Below are 16,624 nucleotides of genomic sequence, written 5' to 3'. Positions count from 1 at the left end.
CTTCGCTTCTTTCCACCACAGATTTTCTGGGATTACTTTTGGATATCTTATGGCCAGCATTACCCACATCCCTGTTGTCCTTGGTCAGTGCCCAAGATGTAAGCCACATGGCCCAGCCTCTCTTATGGTCTCGTTTCCATATTTCTTTGTGATTCTAACACTTCCCTCAACCTCCTACTATTCCTCTCCTACCAAAACTTCCTCTGCAGACTTCCCAAGACAAACATCAGCACACCCTCAACATCTCTGATGATGTTCCCTCTTCCTTGTTCTCACCACACTGCTCTCCTTCTGTTTCTTTCCTGTTCCTTGTCTCGGAATTAGGACATAGGGTTGTCATTCTTGCCCAGATTCTCATCGAGTGCTAGTTCTCTCCTGTATTAAATCTCTGCAGGACACATACCATTCAGTTGCCTTTTTATGAACTCCTGATGTGGCTCCCAGTGTACTGATAATTTGACACCTGACATGGCTTCTCCAAAGTAGCTTTTACCATCCCCTAAAAGGACTTCTCTTACGGGCTGGCCTTTCAGTCACAATGCAACTTAGTGCATCACCTGGAACTGACTCAGACATTTCAAATTTAAATACTTGTGGTTGAGCACAGTACGGCACATTTCTCACACCTACTCAGAAAGCTGTGTACGGGATTACCTGAGCCTGTGAGTTTGAGATCAGCCTGGACAGCATAGATCTCATCTCAACAACAACAGAAGTTTAACATGTGACTTACAGAGAAGTTAAAAACGTACTCAGTCAATAACAACTATCAAAAAAAACCTGTGCGGTACCCAGTTGTTATTTCATAAGACTGAGTTTGTCAAGCCCCAGCTGCCTTCATTACTGGCTCTTTGCCTTCTGCAGCACAGGGGTGTCATTGACCAGCAGTCTTCCCAGCGTCCTCCTCCATCATCCATTTGCTTCCTTAACCCTCTGTAGCACTCCCCACAACAAAACTCGGTTTTGAGAAACTATGTTCTCTACTCTTCTTCTTCAGGCTTGCAGGCCAACTGCCCACCTTTCTCGGAGGCCTCCCCATTCTCCCCTACAGCCGTTTGAAACCTCATGGCAGTCTCCAAACATACCCCTCCAACTCCTTTCCACAGACTCAGCTGACATTGTCATCGTCTGTATTACAGAAAAGAATTCTCGACTCTGCCACCTTTCCTTAAGCTGTAATGGTATCCATCTTTGCCTTTCTCCTGTCTCTGGAGACCTACCTGTGCTCTGGATTCATGCCCCACTCAGGGTCTTTTCATCTGTACCTTTATCTTCTCCTGATTCTGGCCTTTAAGGCTGCCTTACCGTGCAGTCATGTATGTACATGACTCTTTTTCTACCTGAGGTCTCTGCAGTTTTCTCCCTGGCCAAGTTTAGTACTATTATTCTCTCAATTGCTCTGATGGGCCGGCATCTTTTTTTTTGGTTTTTCGAGACAGGGTTTCTCTGTATAGCTTTGCGCCTTTCCTGGATCTTGCTCTGTAGACCAGGCTGGCCTCGAACTCGCAAAGATCCGCCTGCCTCTGCCTCCCGAGTGCTGGGATTAGAGTCGTGTGCCACCACCGCCCGGCTCAGGCCCTGCATCTTATAGTCATGACACACACTAGCAACGTGAGATTTGCAAGAAGATTGGGCCTCAATCTATGACTCCCCTTTCAGGGTGATGTAGCAGAGTGAGGTTCCAACAAGTAAAGGACCATGATCGTGTGGAGGTACAGCTGCTTGATTAATATCGGAACAACAGACATTTGAAGAGAGGACTCTGTGATGTGAATGTTGAGGATGTAGCCACAGTCCTGATAGCTGGTGTTGGACTAGGATTATACTGAAGAAAACCCAAGTGAATGAAGTAAACCGTAAGCCGCATTTCAGGGTCCAGTTTGTTTTCCATTGGAGGATGATCCCGAGAGGGCTTTTGGAGGGGTTTATACAGCAAAAGCGAAGCCTCTTTTGTTCATGACTTCTAAGTCATCAGTCTCTCCTTCCAAAACCTCACTCTTGACACTCCATCTGAGTCTCCACCGTATCTCTTGGGTGACCCCAGTTATTCAGTGTCATCTGCCTTCAGAATGCCTGAGAAACAAGGCCCTGAATGCATCAGCAGGGATGAGTTCAAGAAATTTATATCATATATAAATACATATGCTGTAATATGTCTACACATAGAAGATAGAATGTGTCTTATGTTTTATAATTCTACCAACTAATAAGCTGTTAGATTTCTGTTGTAGTTACTACCTGAAATAAACAACTTAAAGAAGAAAGGTTTATTTTGGCTTAGGAATTTGGAGGTTTTGGTCCATGCTGGTTTGGCTGTGGTAGAGATAGCATATCAGATGGGTCATGTAGTGGAAGAAGTGTCTCACTAGGAAGTGAGAGAGGAAAAGGAGGCTGGAGTCCCACCAGCCTTTTGGAGGGCACTCCCTGGGTGACTTAAGACTTACCCTGGGCCCCACCTGTTAAGGGTTCTGCTGCCTCCGGATAGAGCCAAGCTGAGGACTAAGCCTTTGGGAGCTATGCCAGATCCAAACTACAGAGTAACGCTATTAGTTGATTTGTCACAAAGCTTTATACATCGATTTAAAGTCTCCAGGGACGGTGGTAATGTGGAGGTAGTGTAGCTTGTGGAGGGAGCCCTGCAGTCATTCTGCGGCTGCCGTATAGTTTATGTATATAGTTGTGACTGTGACGTCTTCAGGAGTGTGCCTCAGATAACTCAGTTTCTGCTATTTCAGTCGGGTCGACTCAGTATTCCTTTCCTAATACACTGACATATGAAAAACATACCTGTGCCAAGTCAGATCTTCATCTGAATGGTGAGTTTCTCCTTTGTGGAGGAAAATTTTCTCCTGTCTTCTTCCTGCGCTCCAGTGGTCACCTTCCGTATTCTGGAAGTGCACTGCTGAATTCCTTGTAAGTTCTGTCCACAGAGGAGCTTTTAGCCAGGTGCTAGTGACAGCTTGGTACTGCCGGAACAATTACCCATGCCATCTTAAAGTGAAGGGTGTGGCAGTGTTTCCCCACCCCCCCACTAGCAGAAATTGAGAGATTTCTACCATAATTAACTTCAGATTGTTGGACTTTCTTGCTCTTAGTTGCTGGGAACGTAAAAAAAGTTTGTCTTTTTAAGTTGTTGCTTGGCTTATTAGGTCAGTCCCCTGAAATGAGAAGGTTTGTTCAGAACGCTGGGCAAGAAGGCAGCAAGGGTTCTGTCCCTGAATGCTGCAGCAGGGATGGATCACTGTGACAAACTGGAAAGTCCCCACCACCCTCCTGTCACTTTGACACTTACTCCAGCAGCATCAGAGAGCTGAGGAGGAAGGATTCTGTTACAGATTGGAAAGATCATTCAGCATACACACAAAACTTTTAATTTATAATTCTCATAAAAATGAATTCCCCAAAAAATAAATAAGCAAAACGGGCTGGGATGTAGCTTAGTTGGTAGAGTGCTTGCTAGCGTGCACAAGGTCCCGAGACCGATCTTGAGCACCACATGATGGTCTGTTTGTGTGTGCCTATAAATCTTAGCGCTCAGATGGAGGCAGGAGGATCAGAAGTTCACACCTGTCCTTGGCTATGTCACATGTTCAAGGCCAGCCTGCAACACATTCGATCTTGTCTTTCATATTATGTGTGTGTATGTATAAATCCTATAACATTTTTTACGTTTTTAAAAGTTTGATCCTCAGCCGCACATTAGTGAAAAACCTTTAATAAATAGGTTTTAAAAAGCAGTGCTGATTAAGTCACAGCAGAAGAGCTGTGCTTGTGGACTTCTCTTTACAGGATGTGGAACTTCTTTTCCCCTGCCTTCAAAACTCAGGTTGAAGTGACTTTGGAAAGCTTAGGATGGAAGAGGCATCAGAAGAGGAGCTAGAAGGCCTGGCTCATCACAGCTGCCCTTGTCAGCTGTTCACTGGCTGCATCACCGCCTCCTGCCCATTAGATACGTTAGGGAAACTTCTGCTTCAGCACACTGATGCGCTCGTTTATTATGGGCTATCTTTGGACATTTAACATGTTCGTGTGCTGTATGGCGCTAGGCTACCTGTGTCGCCCTAACATGCTTGTTCATATACTGTTCTTTTTCAGATTGTAGGTTTTTCTAATAAAACACCTGGTGTGACACTAGCATTCTGGGCCCTCTTAGAACTGAATCTGCCCTCCCTCGAGTGAACCTCGCAAGGTCTGGAATGGATGCCCGGTTAGGCAGCCATAGCTAGGTGTGTGTTCGATTCCCTCAGAGTCACTAGAAGGTCTGGAGTCCCACTAAAGGGTAAGAGCCGAGGTGGCCTGAGGTGGTTGTATAAACTCATGTGAAGAAGCTGACAGAGGCTCAGACTCTGAGACTTCTTCTCCAAGGACAGGGGAGTTCAGCAAATGAACAGGCATGTCTGGTTCCCTACCTGTGAAGTACAGTCTGGGACACAGACGGAGCAGACAGACTGTGTGAAACACCAGTGCGTGACCTTGGCTAACTCTCTTACTCTTGAGAGCTTTGGGATGTTTATGCAGTGAAGGGTTAGGCTGAGAGAATGCTGAGTGGTCAAGTCTCCCGGTTATTGCTTTGTGGGCCAGGGTTCTGGACCATGCTGGACTTGCTCAGTTTCCTTCGGCTTATTTGGTTGAGAACATGGTGCCTAATTGAAGATGATGACTGGAACCAGGTCTAAGACAGCTGGCTGTAAAAGGCTTCATCAAGACACAGTGGGCCACTGGTCCAGGCGCTGCTGAGTAATGAGTCCTTGGATATGGGGAGCCTTGTGTGGTGGGTTCAGCAGAGCTCTGAAAGTTTGCCTGAGAAGGCTGAGAGGCGAGGGGAACGGTGTGCTGAGGGAAGCAGTCTGTTGTTAACCAAGAGCAGTTTTTGTCCACTGAAGCTCCAGTGCACTTGGGATTCCTCCTTGGAGCCCAGCTTCTTAAACAGTAGCTTGTGACCCCACGTGAGATGACGTGACTAAATAGGGAAGTAGTGAAAAGTGTGGTGATGGCAGGTGCGGCTCCTGGATGTGCAGTAACCAAGAAGGAATTCAAAGTCAAAAAGGAGCCGGGCGGTGGTGGCGCACGCCTTTAATCCCAGCACTCAGGAGGCAGAGGCAGGCGGATCTCTGTGAGTTCGAGGCCAGCCTGGGCTACAGAGTGAGTTCCAGGAAAGGCTCCAAAGCTACACAGAGAAACCGTGTCTCGAAAAACCAAAAAAAAGGTCAAAAAGGAAGAAAGCCAAGGAGTCTGTGGCAGCGCTCCCTGAGCCGCATCCCCGCAGCTTTGGCCCTGAGCGCACAGTGTGTACTTCGTACATGTCACCATGCCACACGCTGCCAGTGGATGCTCCCCGGGATGCCTCAGCTCATGCCAGAGACTCTTCTACATTATGAATTCCAGGGTTTTTGCTGTACACGTGAAGTTGTCTCCTCTCATGGAAATCAGTATCAAATCAGTATATCTTTGGATCATAATGTGTTCGAAGTTTTTATTTTAAATATCGCTGCTTAAGATATGACTTAGGTTTCCCAAAAACTTGTTCACTAAATGTTGGCTTGGAATTTAGACAGAACTCCCAACTATTTCTGAAATGGCTCTAAACATATTTCTGACATTTTTGTAGCAGTCATTTATATGAAGTAGTGTTCTTAGCAATGACAGTTATGAAATCAAAGTATTGATCAGTTCTGAAAAAAAATTGAAGGTGCTACTTACTCTCCAGTATTTAATTCCTGATATAAAACAAATCAGTACATCTATCTCATTAGTATGCACATTTGTTTTGATTGTTGATAAGTAGTAAAGGTATATGTATACTAAAGAGATGTTTTAAAATAAATTGGTTTATGAGTTCTTGTCAGTAAATGTTGGGTCTGTACTTCCTGTATCCTGGGGGAGGTGTAAACATGCCTTGGGTGAAAAGGGATCCTGAATGGAAGATTTAGGCAGGTGACTGAAAAGCATAGGGAGTCAGGTCCTAGCAATCCAGCAGCTTACCATAGTGGAGTCTTGGCACGTGGAGGGCAGCGTGCTGCCTGACTTAGTGGTTGAAGGTGTGGTCTCTGAAATTGAATGCTTTTTACAACTCTCACCTTCTGCTTATCCATTTAGACTGAGTTAGCCCTACAAATCTTGAACTTGAGATCCCTCCCAAGTTACAGGCATGTGCCACCCCACCAGGCTGCCTCTGCCATTTTGATTGCGGGACTCAGAGTGAGGTTCTAGCTGGATGTTCTAGAGATGGGTATTTTTATGTGCTCTTGTATCCATCTCTGAAAACGGGGCTAATATAGGCTTCTACTGTGGAGGGCTGAAAAGAACAATACAGACTTAGAACAGGCAGGCACGGAAGGAACAGGATAGACTTAGAACAATGGCAGGCACAGAAAGAACAGGATAGACTTAGAACAGGCAGGCACGGAAGGAACAGGATAGACTTAGAACAATGGCAGGCACGGAAGGAACAGGATAGACTTAGAACAATGGCAGGTACAGAAAGAACAGGATAGACTTAGAACAATGGCAGGCACAGAAAGAACAGGATAGACTTAGAACAGTGGCAGGCACGGAAGGAACAGGATAGACTTAGAACAATGGCAGGTACAGAAGGAACAGGATAGACTTAGAACAATGGCAGGTACAGAAGGAACAGGATAGACTTAGAACAATGGCAGGCACGGAAGGAACAGGATAGACTTAGAACAATGGCAGGCACGGAAAGAACAGGATAGACTTAGAACAGTGGCAGGCACGGAAAGAACAGGATAGACTTAGAACAATGGCAGGCACGGAAGGAACAGGATAGACTTAGAACAATGGCAGGTACAGAAAGAACAGGATAGACTTAGAACAATGGCAGGTACAGAAAGAACAGGATAGACTTAGAACAATGGCAGGCACGGAAGGAACAGGATAGACTTAGAACAATGGCAGGCACGGAAAGAACAGGATAGACTTAGAACAATGGCAGGCACGGAAAGAACAGGATAGACTTAGAACAATGGCAGGTACAGAAAGAACAGGATAGACTTAGAACAATGGCAGGCACGGAAGGAACAGGATAGACTTAGAACAATGGCAGGTACAGAAAGAACAGGATAGACTTAGAACAATGGCAGGTACAGAAAGAACAGGATAGACTTAGAACAATGGCAGGTACAGAAAGAACAGGATAGACTTAGAACAATGGCAGGCACGGAAGGAACAGGATAGACTTAGAACAATGGCAGGCACGGAAGGAACAGGATAGACTTAGAACAGTGGCAGGCACGGAAGGAACAGGATAGACTTAGAACAGTGGCAGGCACGGAAGGAACAGGATAGACTTAGAACAATGGCAGGCACGGAAAGAACAGGATAGTCTTAGAACAATGGCAGGTACAGAAAGAACAGGATAGACTTAGAACAGGCAGGCACAAATAGGTAAGCCACAGATGTTAGCTCTGGCTATGTATTTTCTGTGCTACTTTACCTTTGCCATTCACACTAAGTTGTTGGAATTATATTCCAGAAAAAGTCTTTATATGGTCCATAGATTGTACCATTTAGCCTTGTGGTAATTATTTAACTACTACAATTATTGTAATTATTGTAGTTAATAAATATGAAGTGAAGGGGAGGAACACAAGTAAAATATTTATGTCTGAGCATTCAAGGAATTGACTTGACTTTAAAATTGTATCAGATTTGGCAGTAATGGAGGTGAAGTGCAATATTCTGTAGTATGATTATTATTCACATGGTTTACTGAATTGTGTCACTGTTGATGACCAATTGTCCTGGTGTGTCTGGGGCTCTGATGGGATGTGTGAATTTTAGTGCTGAAACCAGACAATGACGAGACGTCCCCACACCCTGAGTTTCCGTTTGTTAGAATATTAAAGGAGATGGTGTGAGCATGTCCTGCACTACCTGGCACGTCGTGTCTGCCCTTCATGTCTGCCCCTCACAGTGTTGTGCAGCTTAGATTTGAGTCTCACTGTTGGTTTTACAAAGTCACACACTGCTCCTTGAGAAAGTGTGGGAGGAATTTGAATTTGGTAACTGCTTAATGTTTTAAATGGATGTTTGAGGCCTCTTTGAAGACCTTTTACTCCTGGGCTCTTAGGCATTAGTTTCTTTCCATCTCAACTAACCAGTGATTAAAGTGAGAATAGAGGTGTTTCTCTCATAGGGATAGTTTAATAATCCAATACGTGTTTGGTACATTAAAAGTCTCCAGCACAGTACCAGGTACACACCAAGCTCTTGATGAAGTTCTTTAATGTTCACCGTGGAGGCCGTTTGGAGTCCACATGTACAGTGGTCAAGTTGAAGTGATAGCTGCTGACTGAAGCCATGGCTCCTGTAGCTTGGTTCAGTCTTGTCTTAGAAGCATCTTCCCAAGTCCCCGGGGAAGAGCATTGCGTGTGTGCATAGCTGAAAATGTGTCTTCAATTTTTATTTCAGGTAATGAGGAGTACCTGATTAATCTGATAGACTCTCCTGGACATGTGGATTTCTCCTCAGAAGTATCAACAGCGGTTCGCATTTGTGATGGATGCATCATTGTGGTGGATGCTGTGGAGGGAGTCTGTCCACAGGTGAGGTCTATGGTCCAAAATGGTCTTAAATTTGACTGGCTGCAGGGGGAGGTATAGAAGAGGAGACACTGTTGATTGTTGTGTGCTCTCGACAGACAGTGGGTTTTATATTTCACATCTGGCAGTGTTGCGGTCTGTGATGAAGTTTGTCCCAGAGTCTTAACAAGATGGTAAGAGATAGTGGCCACGCGTGGATAGACACGTCTGTGGTATCTTTTTAGAAGAAAGACTGGCAAAGGTGGGAGAATGTTGAGTGTGAGAGGGATCTGGAGGCTCTACTCCACTGGGAAAGGTTTCCAAGTCATAGCAGGCTGTTGATAGCATGATATGGAGCTAGCTTTCCCCTAGATGGGACAGTTCTCTTCTACTGGAGTCTCAGGACACATGTGCATGCACACATGCATACGTGCGTGCATGCATGCATCCTTCCTACTTGAGGAATTTTTCTACTACTCTTCTACATCCTTAATCCAGTGTTTCTATCCTCAGCAAAGTTCTAAGAATTTACCATTAAGGCCAGATCAGTGTGTAGCTCTTGTGGCAGTAAAACTCAGAAAGGCTAGTTTATTTCTCATAACTTTTTTTTTAAACTTTCATCTCATCTTAAAAAACAAACAAGCAAACAAAAACCCAAAATCCAAAGTCAGTTTTGAATTCTCCTTAGTATATATGTTTCCTTTTAATGCTTAAAAAGGAATAACAATAAAAGGTTTAATTCTTCAAATGGAGGAAGTTTAATATTCCAGGAAGGTGTGCTCTAATTATCATATGCCCCTGTGTATGTTCCCCCGAAGCTCTCAGGGGAGCCTTCCACAGGGCTCTCAACTTGAGAAGTACAGCCTTATCCTGTGTGGTGTCTGTGACGTCTGACAGGATGGGTGAAGGGGAGATACCTGGCTAGGATAGCAGACTAGTGGTCATGTGGAAGACCTTAGGATCAAGGGGGGCGAGTCCCTTCTGGAACTGTTGTACTTTTGTGGTAGGCCTTTGTTTTATAATTCTTTAAATGTGTGTGTGTGTGTGTGTGTGTGTGTGTGTGTTTATAATTCTTTAAATGTGTGTGTGTGTGTGTGTGTGTGTGTGTGTGTGTGTGTGTGTGTGTATGTAGCGTGGTAATCATGTATGTACGTGTAGTTTAGTCTGGGTTGTTGTAATATAGCCTCAGAATGTGTTGGTTATTAATTGAGATTTTCTTATGTGCCTTAGTCTTTGCAGATCCTGAGAGTTTTTTTCTTTGTTTTTATCAGACACAGGCAGTTCTGCGACAAGCCTGGCTTGAAAACATCCGTCCTGTTTTAGTGATCAATAAGATAGATCGCCTGATAGTGGAGCTAAAATTCAGCCCACAAGAGGCCTACTCCCACCTCAAGAATATCTTAGAACAGGTATAATATTCTTCAGCACTTTAAAAATGGGCTGGAAGGCTGTAAGAAAGGGTGGAATATGAGGTACTATTGGGGAAATACATTTATTTGAAAGGTTATCACTTAAGATTCCTGTCTATTAGAGTCACCAACTATGCAGAGGGAACAGAACTAGTGTGCTCTTGGGAGTTGCCTCTGTTTCCCAGAACCCATCAGTGTCAGTCTTGGACTAAAGGCTCTCGTATTTAAAGTTCTGTAGTTTGGTTCTGAAGTGAAGTGATGTTAAGAGGCTGTTTGGTACTTTTGTTTTTAGATGAAGATTTGTTTAGACCTTGATTTGTTTATTTAGCAAACATTTGTGTAGATATATGCAGTACCAAATGCCCATCGTTTGTGAGGGGTGATAAGTATAGGATGGACACAGCAGAGTCCCTGTTTTCAAAGAGCTCCAGTGTAGTGAGTGAAGGGGACAGGTGAGACGTTTGAGAACAACCAGGTACCCCCTTGTGATTTCAGAGCGCAGAAGGGAGCTACTCAACCCAGTCTGAGCCAGAAAGGAGAAGACGGTCTCACAGTGAGACCGTGAGATGGAGGAACCATAAGTCTTTGTCAAGTTGAAAGTTAGAGGAAGAACATTTACAGGAGACAAAACAAATGTGCAAAGTCATGGAGCCAGATAAAGTCCGGGCAGTGTTTCCATCAAGGAGATTGTTTGTTATAGCTGAAGAATTGAGAGATCATGATACGAAGTGATAAGAAGTGAGACCTGGAAGGAAACAAAACAAAACAATACAATGTAAGCCTTGCATTTTAGCGAGGCTATGTCATCCAGAGGAATTTAAGTTTCTTGAGGATCAACATGGATACATTTCTTTGCTAAAGAGAGGGAAGACAAATGTAGGGCATCGAGAGGGACGGGGTGGCCAGTCTAGCTCCCAGCCCAATAGGAAGAGCTGAAGCCATTTCCTGCCTTGCAGAAACACTGAGGGAATGTGCTGCCAGGATGAGAGGCACAAGAAGAGCCAGCAGCATCTGTGGATGTGAGCAGGGCGGACGTTAGGATACGGGGAACTTGTAGGAATTCTGAAAGCAGGCTTCAGTTATCACTCTGCAGGAGGAAATAAGATTACTCATTGAGATGAGATACTGGGGAGAAGGTTGAAGAGTGCTGGGAGCTTTAAACAGCTGATACGGGAGATAGGAGAAGGGGTGAGTAAAGTTGGGGATTTGGATAGGATGAGTTTTTAGTGAAACTCCCCAGGATTAAAATAATCCACAAAGAGGGCCCTTCAGAAGCCTTATTGGAAGCCTTAGGTTTGTTGGAATTTAAAAGAACAGGTTGATATGTGTAAGCTATTTGTTGATTATATTGTCACCCTAGTGAACTCAAGCTCCAACAGTGGTTCTGGCCTTAGCAAAGGTAGACAGTGTGTCCCTCCCATGTGTGCTAAGCATATGAATGACACTCTGCCATCTCGTCATCTCTCCTAGATTAACGCACTCACAGGAACTCTTTTTACTTCTAAAGTCCTAGAAGAGAGAGCAGAGAGAGAGACAGAGTCCCAGGTGAAGACCCACTCTGAACAAGGAGATCAAGTGTACGACTGGAGCGCGGGCTTGGAGGACGCCGATGACTCTCAGCTGTACTTCTCCCCAGAGCAGGGCAATGTGGTGTTTACCAGTGCGATAGATGGCTGGGGCTTTGGGTAAGTCATTCTGCATCTCTGGCTCTTGGTAATTACAGACCATTCGTGTTTTAACTCTCTTTTGGTGTGACTGTAATTTTATATCATTATGAGAAGTAATACAGTGTAGCTGAAGTTTTCCTGTGTGCCGGCAGCCGGGACACATCTCTCCCACTCGTGTCCTCCAAGTAAACACTGAGACTTATATTGCTTACAAACTGTATGGCCGTGGCAGGCTTCTTGCTATCTGTTCTTATATCTTAAATTAACCCATTTCCATAAATCTATACCTTGCCACGTGGCTTGTGGCTTACCAGTATCTTACATCATGCTTCCCCTCATGGCAGTGGGCAGCGTCTCCTGCCTCAGCCTTCCACCTCCCAGAATTCTCCTCTCTGCTTGTCCCGCCTACACTATACTTCCTGCCTGGCTACTGGCCAATCAGCGTTTTATTTTATCAATCAATCAGAGCAACACATTCACAGCATCCCCAGCAATACAGAGTTAGGTTGTACCCTCTGCTCAGTGTCCTGCCATGGCTCATGCTTACATTGTGAAGAATGGTACTACAGTGTCACTTTCAGAACAGTAACATGGACATGGTCAAGCCAGAGAACATTGCGTCATCCTGAAACTTCCACATAAAACCTGCGTAGCTTTGCTCCAAGCCCTGCATAACCAAAACTGAAAACATTAATGTCTTTCATTCCTGTAATTTGCTATTTTAAGAATGTTAGAGAAATTAAGTCTAAACAGTATGCTATAGAAATGGAAGCAAATAACTCCAAATAACTTGTAGCCTTTTAAAATTTCTTTTTTACCCAGCATAATTTTCTAGATACTAATTCAAATTGTTGCACCTATTAAACTTTGGGTCGTCCTTCTCTGAAATGCTTAGAACCAGAAGTGTTTCATAGTTAGGATTTTTTAAATATCGACGTGTACACAAAGTATCTTGGAGATGGGACTGAAGCCGCACTCCGGTATTCACTTATATTATACACACGGCCTGAAGGTAACTTTACCCAGCATCCTAAGTGCAGCCGTGTTTTGACTAAGGCTGAACATAAAAGGTCTTGGGGAATTTTCTACCAGTGGTGCTGTGTTAGTCCTTAACAATTTGTAGATTTTAGATTTTTGGATTTAGTGTGCTCAGCCCATAATAGTTGGTCTTTCTTCTCCCTCAGTAGTATCCTATTGTATACATTTACCACAGTTTATCCATTTACCCACTAAAGAACATTTGGGTTCTTTCCAGGTGGGCCATTATAAGTACATATGTATGCCAGGCAAGCACTCTACCAGCTAAGCTACATCCCCAGGCAGTAAACTCAGTTTGTAAAGGAATTACCAAACAGCTTTCCGTACATTCCCACACCGCTTTCCATTCCCACAGCAGTGCCTGTGTGGTCTGCTTCATGATCCGGTGCCGTCACTGCTGTCACTGTTTTTATACGTCTCTTCCTGTCCGTTTGGTCTGGTGTATTTCTGCAGCTGAGTTTTGAAAGCTCTTTGTAAATTGTAGGTATGGGGCCTTTGTCTTTCGTGTGCTTTGAAAATATTTTTCCTCATCTGTGGTCAGATTTTGCATCCTCTTGGCTGTGTCTTTTACAGAGTAAAGATTTTAATTTAGGTGAATCAGTCTTAGTTCAGGTTTTTATTGCTGTGAAAAGACATCATGACCACAGCAACTCTTATAAAGAAAACATTTAATTGGGATGACTCGCTTACAATTTCAGAGGTTCAGTCCATTATCATCATGACAGGGAGCATGGCGGCATGCAGGCAGATGTGGGGCTGGCTACATCTTGACCAGAAGGCAGCAGGAAGTCACCTGACTCTTTGGGCAGTATCCTGAGTATAGGAAACTCAAAGCCCGCCCTCACAGTAACACACTTCCTCCAACAAGGCCATACTCACTCCAATAAAGCCATACCTCCTAATAGTGCCAGTCCCTGAGATTATGGGGGTGAATTACATTCAAATTACCACAATCAGCTTACCACTTTTTCTGAGTTTTACATTTTGAATCAAGTTTAATAACTGTTTGCCTACCTGAAGACCCTGAAGATTCTTTCCTTTTTAAATGTTTTTATTCACATATATTAATTATGTACAGTGGGGTTCATTATGACACTTTTATACATGTACATAATGTGTTTTTATCATATTCACCCTCTCTTGTCCCCTTTCCCCCCATTATTCCCCTTTCTCACCAGCCTCTCTTCCGCTTTCATGTCTCTTGTGGCTTTCTTGTTTACGTTTTAAGTTAATAACTTTGTGTAAAGCATGTGGCTTGGGTTGAAGTTGACTACTCTTTTATTCTAGTGCCATTGTTGGAAAGCTTGTCCCTCCATTGAGTTTCTGTTGTACCTTTGCCAGAGCCCCTTGGAGGGTTCTCCCACCCTGACCTGAGCTTAGTTTCTCTTGGCAGTGTCCTGTGTGTTTTAAAGCTTTTGCTCATCGATGAGCAAGTACACTTATTTTTATTCCAATGTGAAGGGAGGTTAATATGGGAAAAAGCTGTGTCGAGTAGATACATATGCTAGGCATTGAGTTATTCACTTTATTTGAGTAATTTGATTAAATTCTCACAACAATCTTTGAAATCCATCCTATTATCTAAGGGTCAAAAGCACTGAGGATTTGTTCAGCTTTGCTCAGCTGCTAAGGGGCAGAACTGATGGTGACATTAAATCCAACCTTACAACCTTATGGGGTCAAACTGTGGTCCTTCTCTTAGGTCATCCCTGTGGGTTAGAGACGTCCTAACCCTGACTATGTGCATGCTGGGGCTATTTTTAACAAATTATAGATTATAGGTACCTTAGTCCTTGTGCCTAAAAGGCTATGGCAAACCTAAATAAATGTAGGCGAAGTGAGTATACAGAGAGAATGGGGAGTATGGACCTTTCCTCACCTGTGTGGAAGCTTGGTGTTGTCACATTCTGAAAAATAAGAAGATTGGGCTAAAATGATTTCTAATAAGTTTTTCTAGTTGAAAAGAACCGTAGCTAGGCATAGTGGTGCATACTTATAATGTGGCACTTGAGCAAGGTGAGGCAGAAGGGTCCCAACTTTGAGGGGAGTATAAGCTAGCTGCATAGTGAGTTCTAGGTCAACATAAACTGTAGCCAGACTCTAGCTCCAAAAGAGAAAAGAAAGTAAAATGATTCATTCAGTTATACTACAGGCTGAGCCCTGTTAATATACTAGTTTGTGAGCATTCTGCTAGTGAACCACAAGGTGGAGGGCTTGTCCATAATAATGATTTTCATAATTTCATGTTTTATCCTAATTGGAGTCTTAAGTCTTACAAATTGGAGGAAGTTCACTGTGGGTGGAGGAGGAGTAGAATCTTGAATGAATAGACTAAGGGTAACTTCTATATCCCTTTCAGATTCCTCCACTTTTAGGTGTTACCAGTCGGCATTCTCTGGGCTAGACAAGGCCGGATATATTGATGATGGACTCATGCCTGTTTTCATCCAAGTTAAGTTAGTTGAGGAGAAAATGCCGGTGGAAATGAAATAATGCAGACCCCATCCTTCCGGTTATCCTCTGGAGTCAGTGGGTGGGGAGAGTTTAGCTGCAAGTATCCCGAAGGTAGAAATGGGCACATTAAAAAGGTTAGAAGGTGGTCTGTGTTGTACAGTGCGGTACTAGTAAGTGTGGCTGGGGTTGGCCCTAGGTCTGTTTCCTAAGTGTGACCTTTTAATCAGGCTTAGTCCAGGAGACTCGGCTCTGGGTGAGACTACTTGGGAATCTTGAGTTCCTATTTTAGGTTTACAGAATGGAAGCCACCAAGTATAGAGTAGAAACAGAGAAGAAGAAACAGTGAAAAAACCCTTCCTAATAGTTTTACTTGTTTTTGTGCGCCAAATCCAAGATTCCAGCAATGCATGTTAATCCACTGGGGTCTTGGAGGGAAAAGGTGTGTGGCTCAGTCACTTCCCACAATGGAGTTGTCAGTCAGTGAGGCACAGGGTTATAGAATTTTGGAATATATTTACAAGGTATTCGTGGGAGCTAGTTTGAAATTCTTCTGTAGAGGAAATTAATTAGAATTCAAGAATGAAGAAATTGTGTTAGAAACTATCACTATTTAAGAATATAACTATCATCTTCATCGTGACAAAGATTGAATAAAAACACTGAGTAATAATAGGGAATGGGTCAATGTGAAGAAGCAAATTTTGTGTTTGCTATGAAATAAAACTGAATGAAGAAGGGCCAAAGGAAGATCTGAAGACTTGGCATTACCTGCATGTGTCAGTAACTGCTGGACTGGGAAAGATTTCAAGATGGTGGCCTGAGCAGTAGGGCAAATATCTTATAATTTGTAGTTCTGATAGAGTCTTTACCACTTTTAGAATTTAAGATGGGACATTTATCTGACAGTATTATAAAATAAAAAAGAAAATATGACTGGATTTGGTAACACAAATTTAACATATTTTAAAATTCTGGAGACATGAAATAAAAACCACACTGTCCCTCTTCTACGAGCGGCCTAAGGTGACCTGTGAAGATGGTTTGCTACTCTCTTGACCCAGAAAACCCTCCAAAATCATGCAAATCAAGAGGTTCAAATCTTCGTGTTCACTTTAAGAACACACGTGAAATTGCCCAGGCTATTAAGGGTATACATCTCGAAAAAGCCACCAAGTGCCCCAACAATGTCACTTTAAAGAAACCACGTGTGCTGTTCCAGTGGTATAATGGTGGAGTTGGTAGGTGCACCCAGGCCAAACAGTGGGGCTGGACACAGGACCGGTGGCCAAAAAGAGTGCTGAATTTTTACAGAACATGCTTAAAAATGCAGCGAGTGACGCTGAACTTGGGTTTAGATGCAGCTTCTCTAGTCATTGAAGACAGCCAGGGAACACAGCACCTGAGATGCGCCGACGACGAACTTACAGAGCTCGTGGCTAGATCAACCGGTACAGGAGCTCCCCACCACAAGGAAATGATCCTCACTGGAAAGGAACAAGTTGTTTCCAAAGCC

General features: G+C 43.7%; 1 protein-coding gene across 1 annotated transcript in view; it reads left to right on the top strand.

Annotated features, from left to right (window-relative positions):
- Efl1 (elongation factor like GTPase 1) overlaps positions 1-16,624 on the top strand; it is a 126,780-nt gene that overhangs the window by 11,489 nt on the left and 98,667 nt on the right. The window contains exons 5-7 of the mRNA XM_059272071.1: positions 8,434-8,567; positions 9,815-9,952; positions 11,423-11,637. Of these exons, the coding sequence (XP_059128054.1) occupies positions 8,434-8,567; positions 9,815-9,952; positions 11,423-11,637 (487 nt within the window). The remainder of the gene's footprint in view (positions 1-8,433; positions 8,568-9,814; positions 9,953-11,422; positions 11,638-16,624) is intronic.

This window comes from Peromyscus eremicus, chromosome 1, assembly GCF_949786415.1.
Source record: "Peromyscus eremicus chromosome 1, PerEre_H2_v1, whole genome shotgun sequence".
NCBI classification, from domain to species: Eukaryota; Metazoa; Chordata; class Mammalia; order Rodentia; family Cricetidae; genus Peromyscus; species Peromyscus eremicus.
This window is presented reverse-complemented; position numbering and strand designations above follow the sequence as displayed.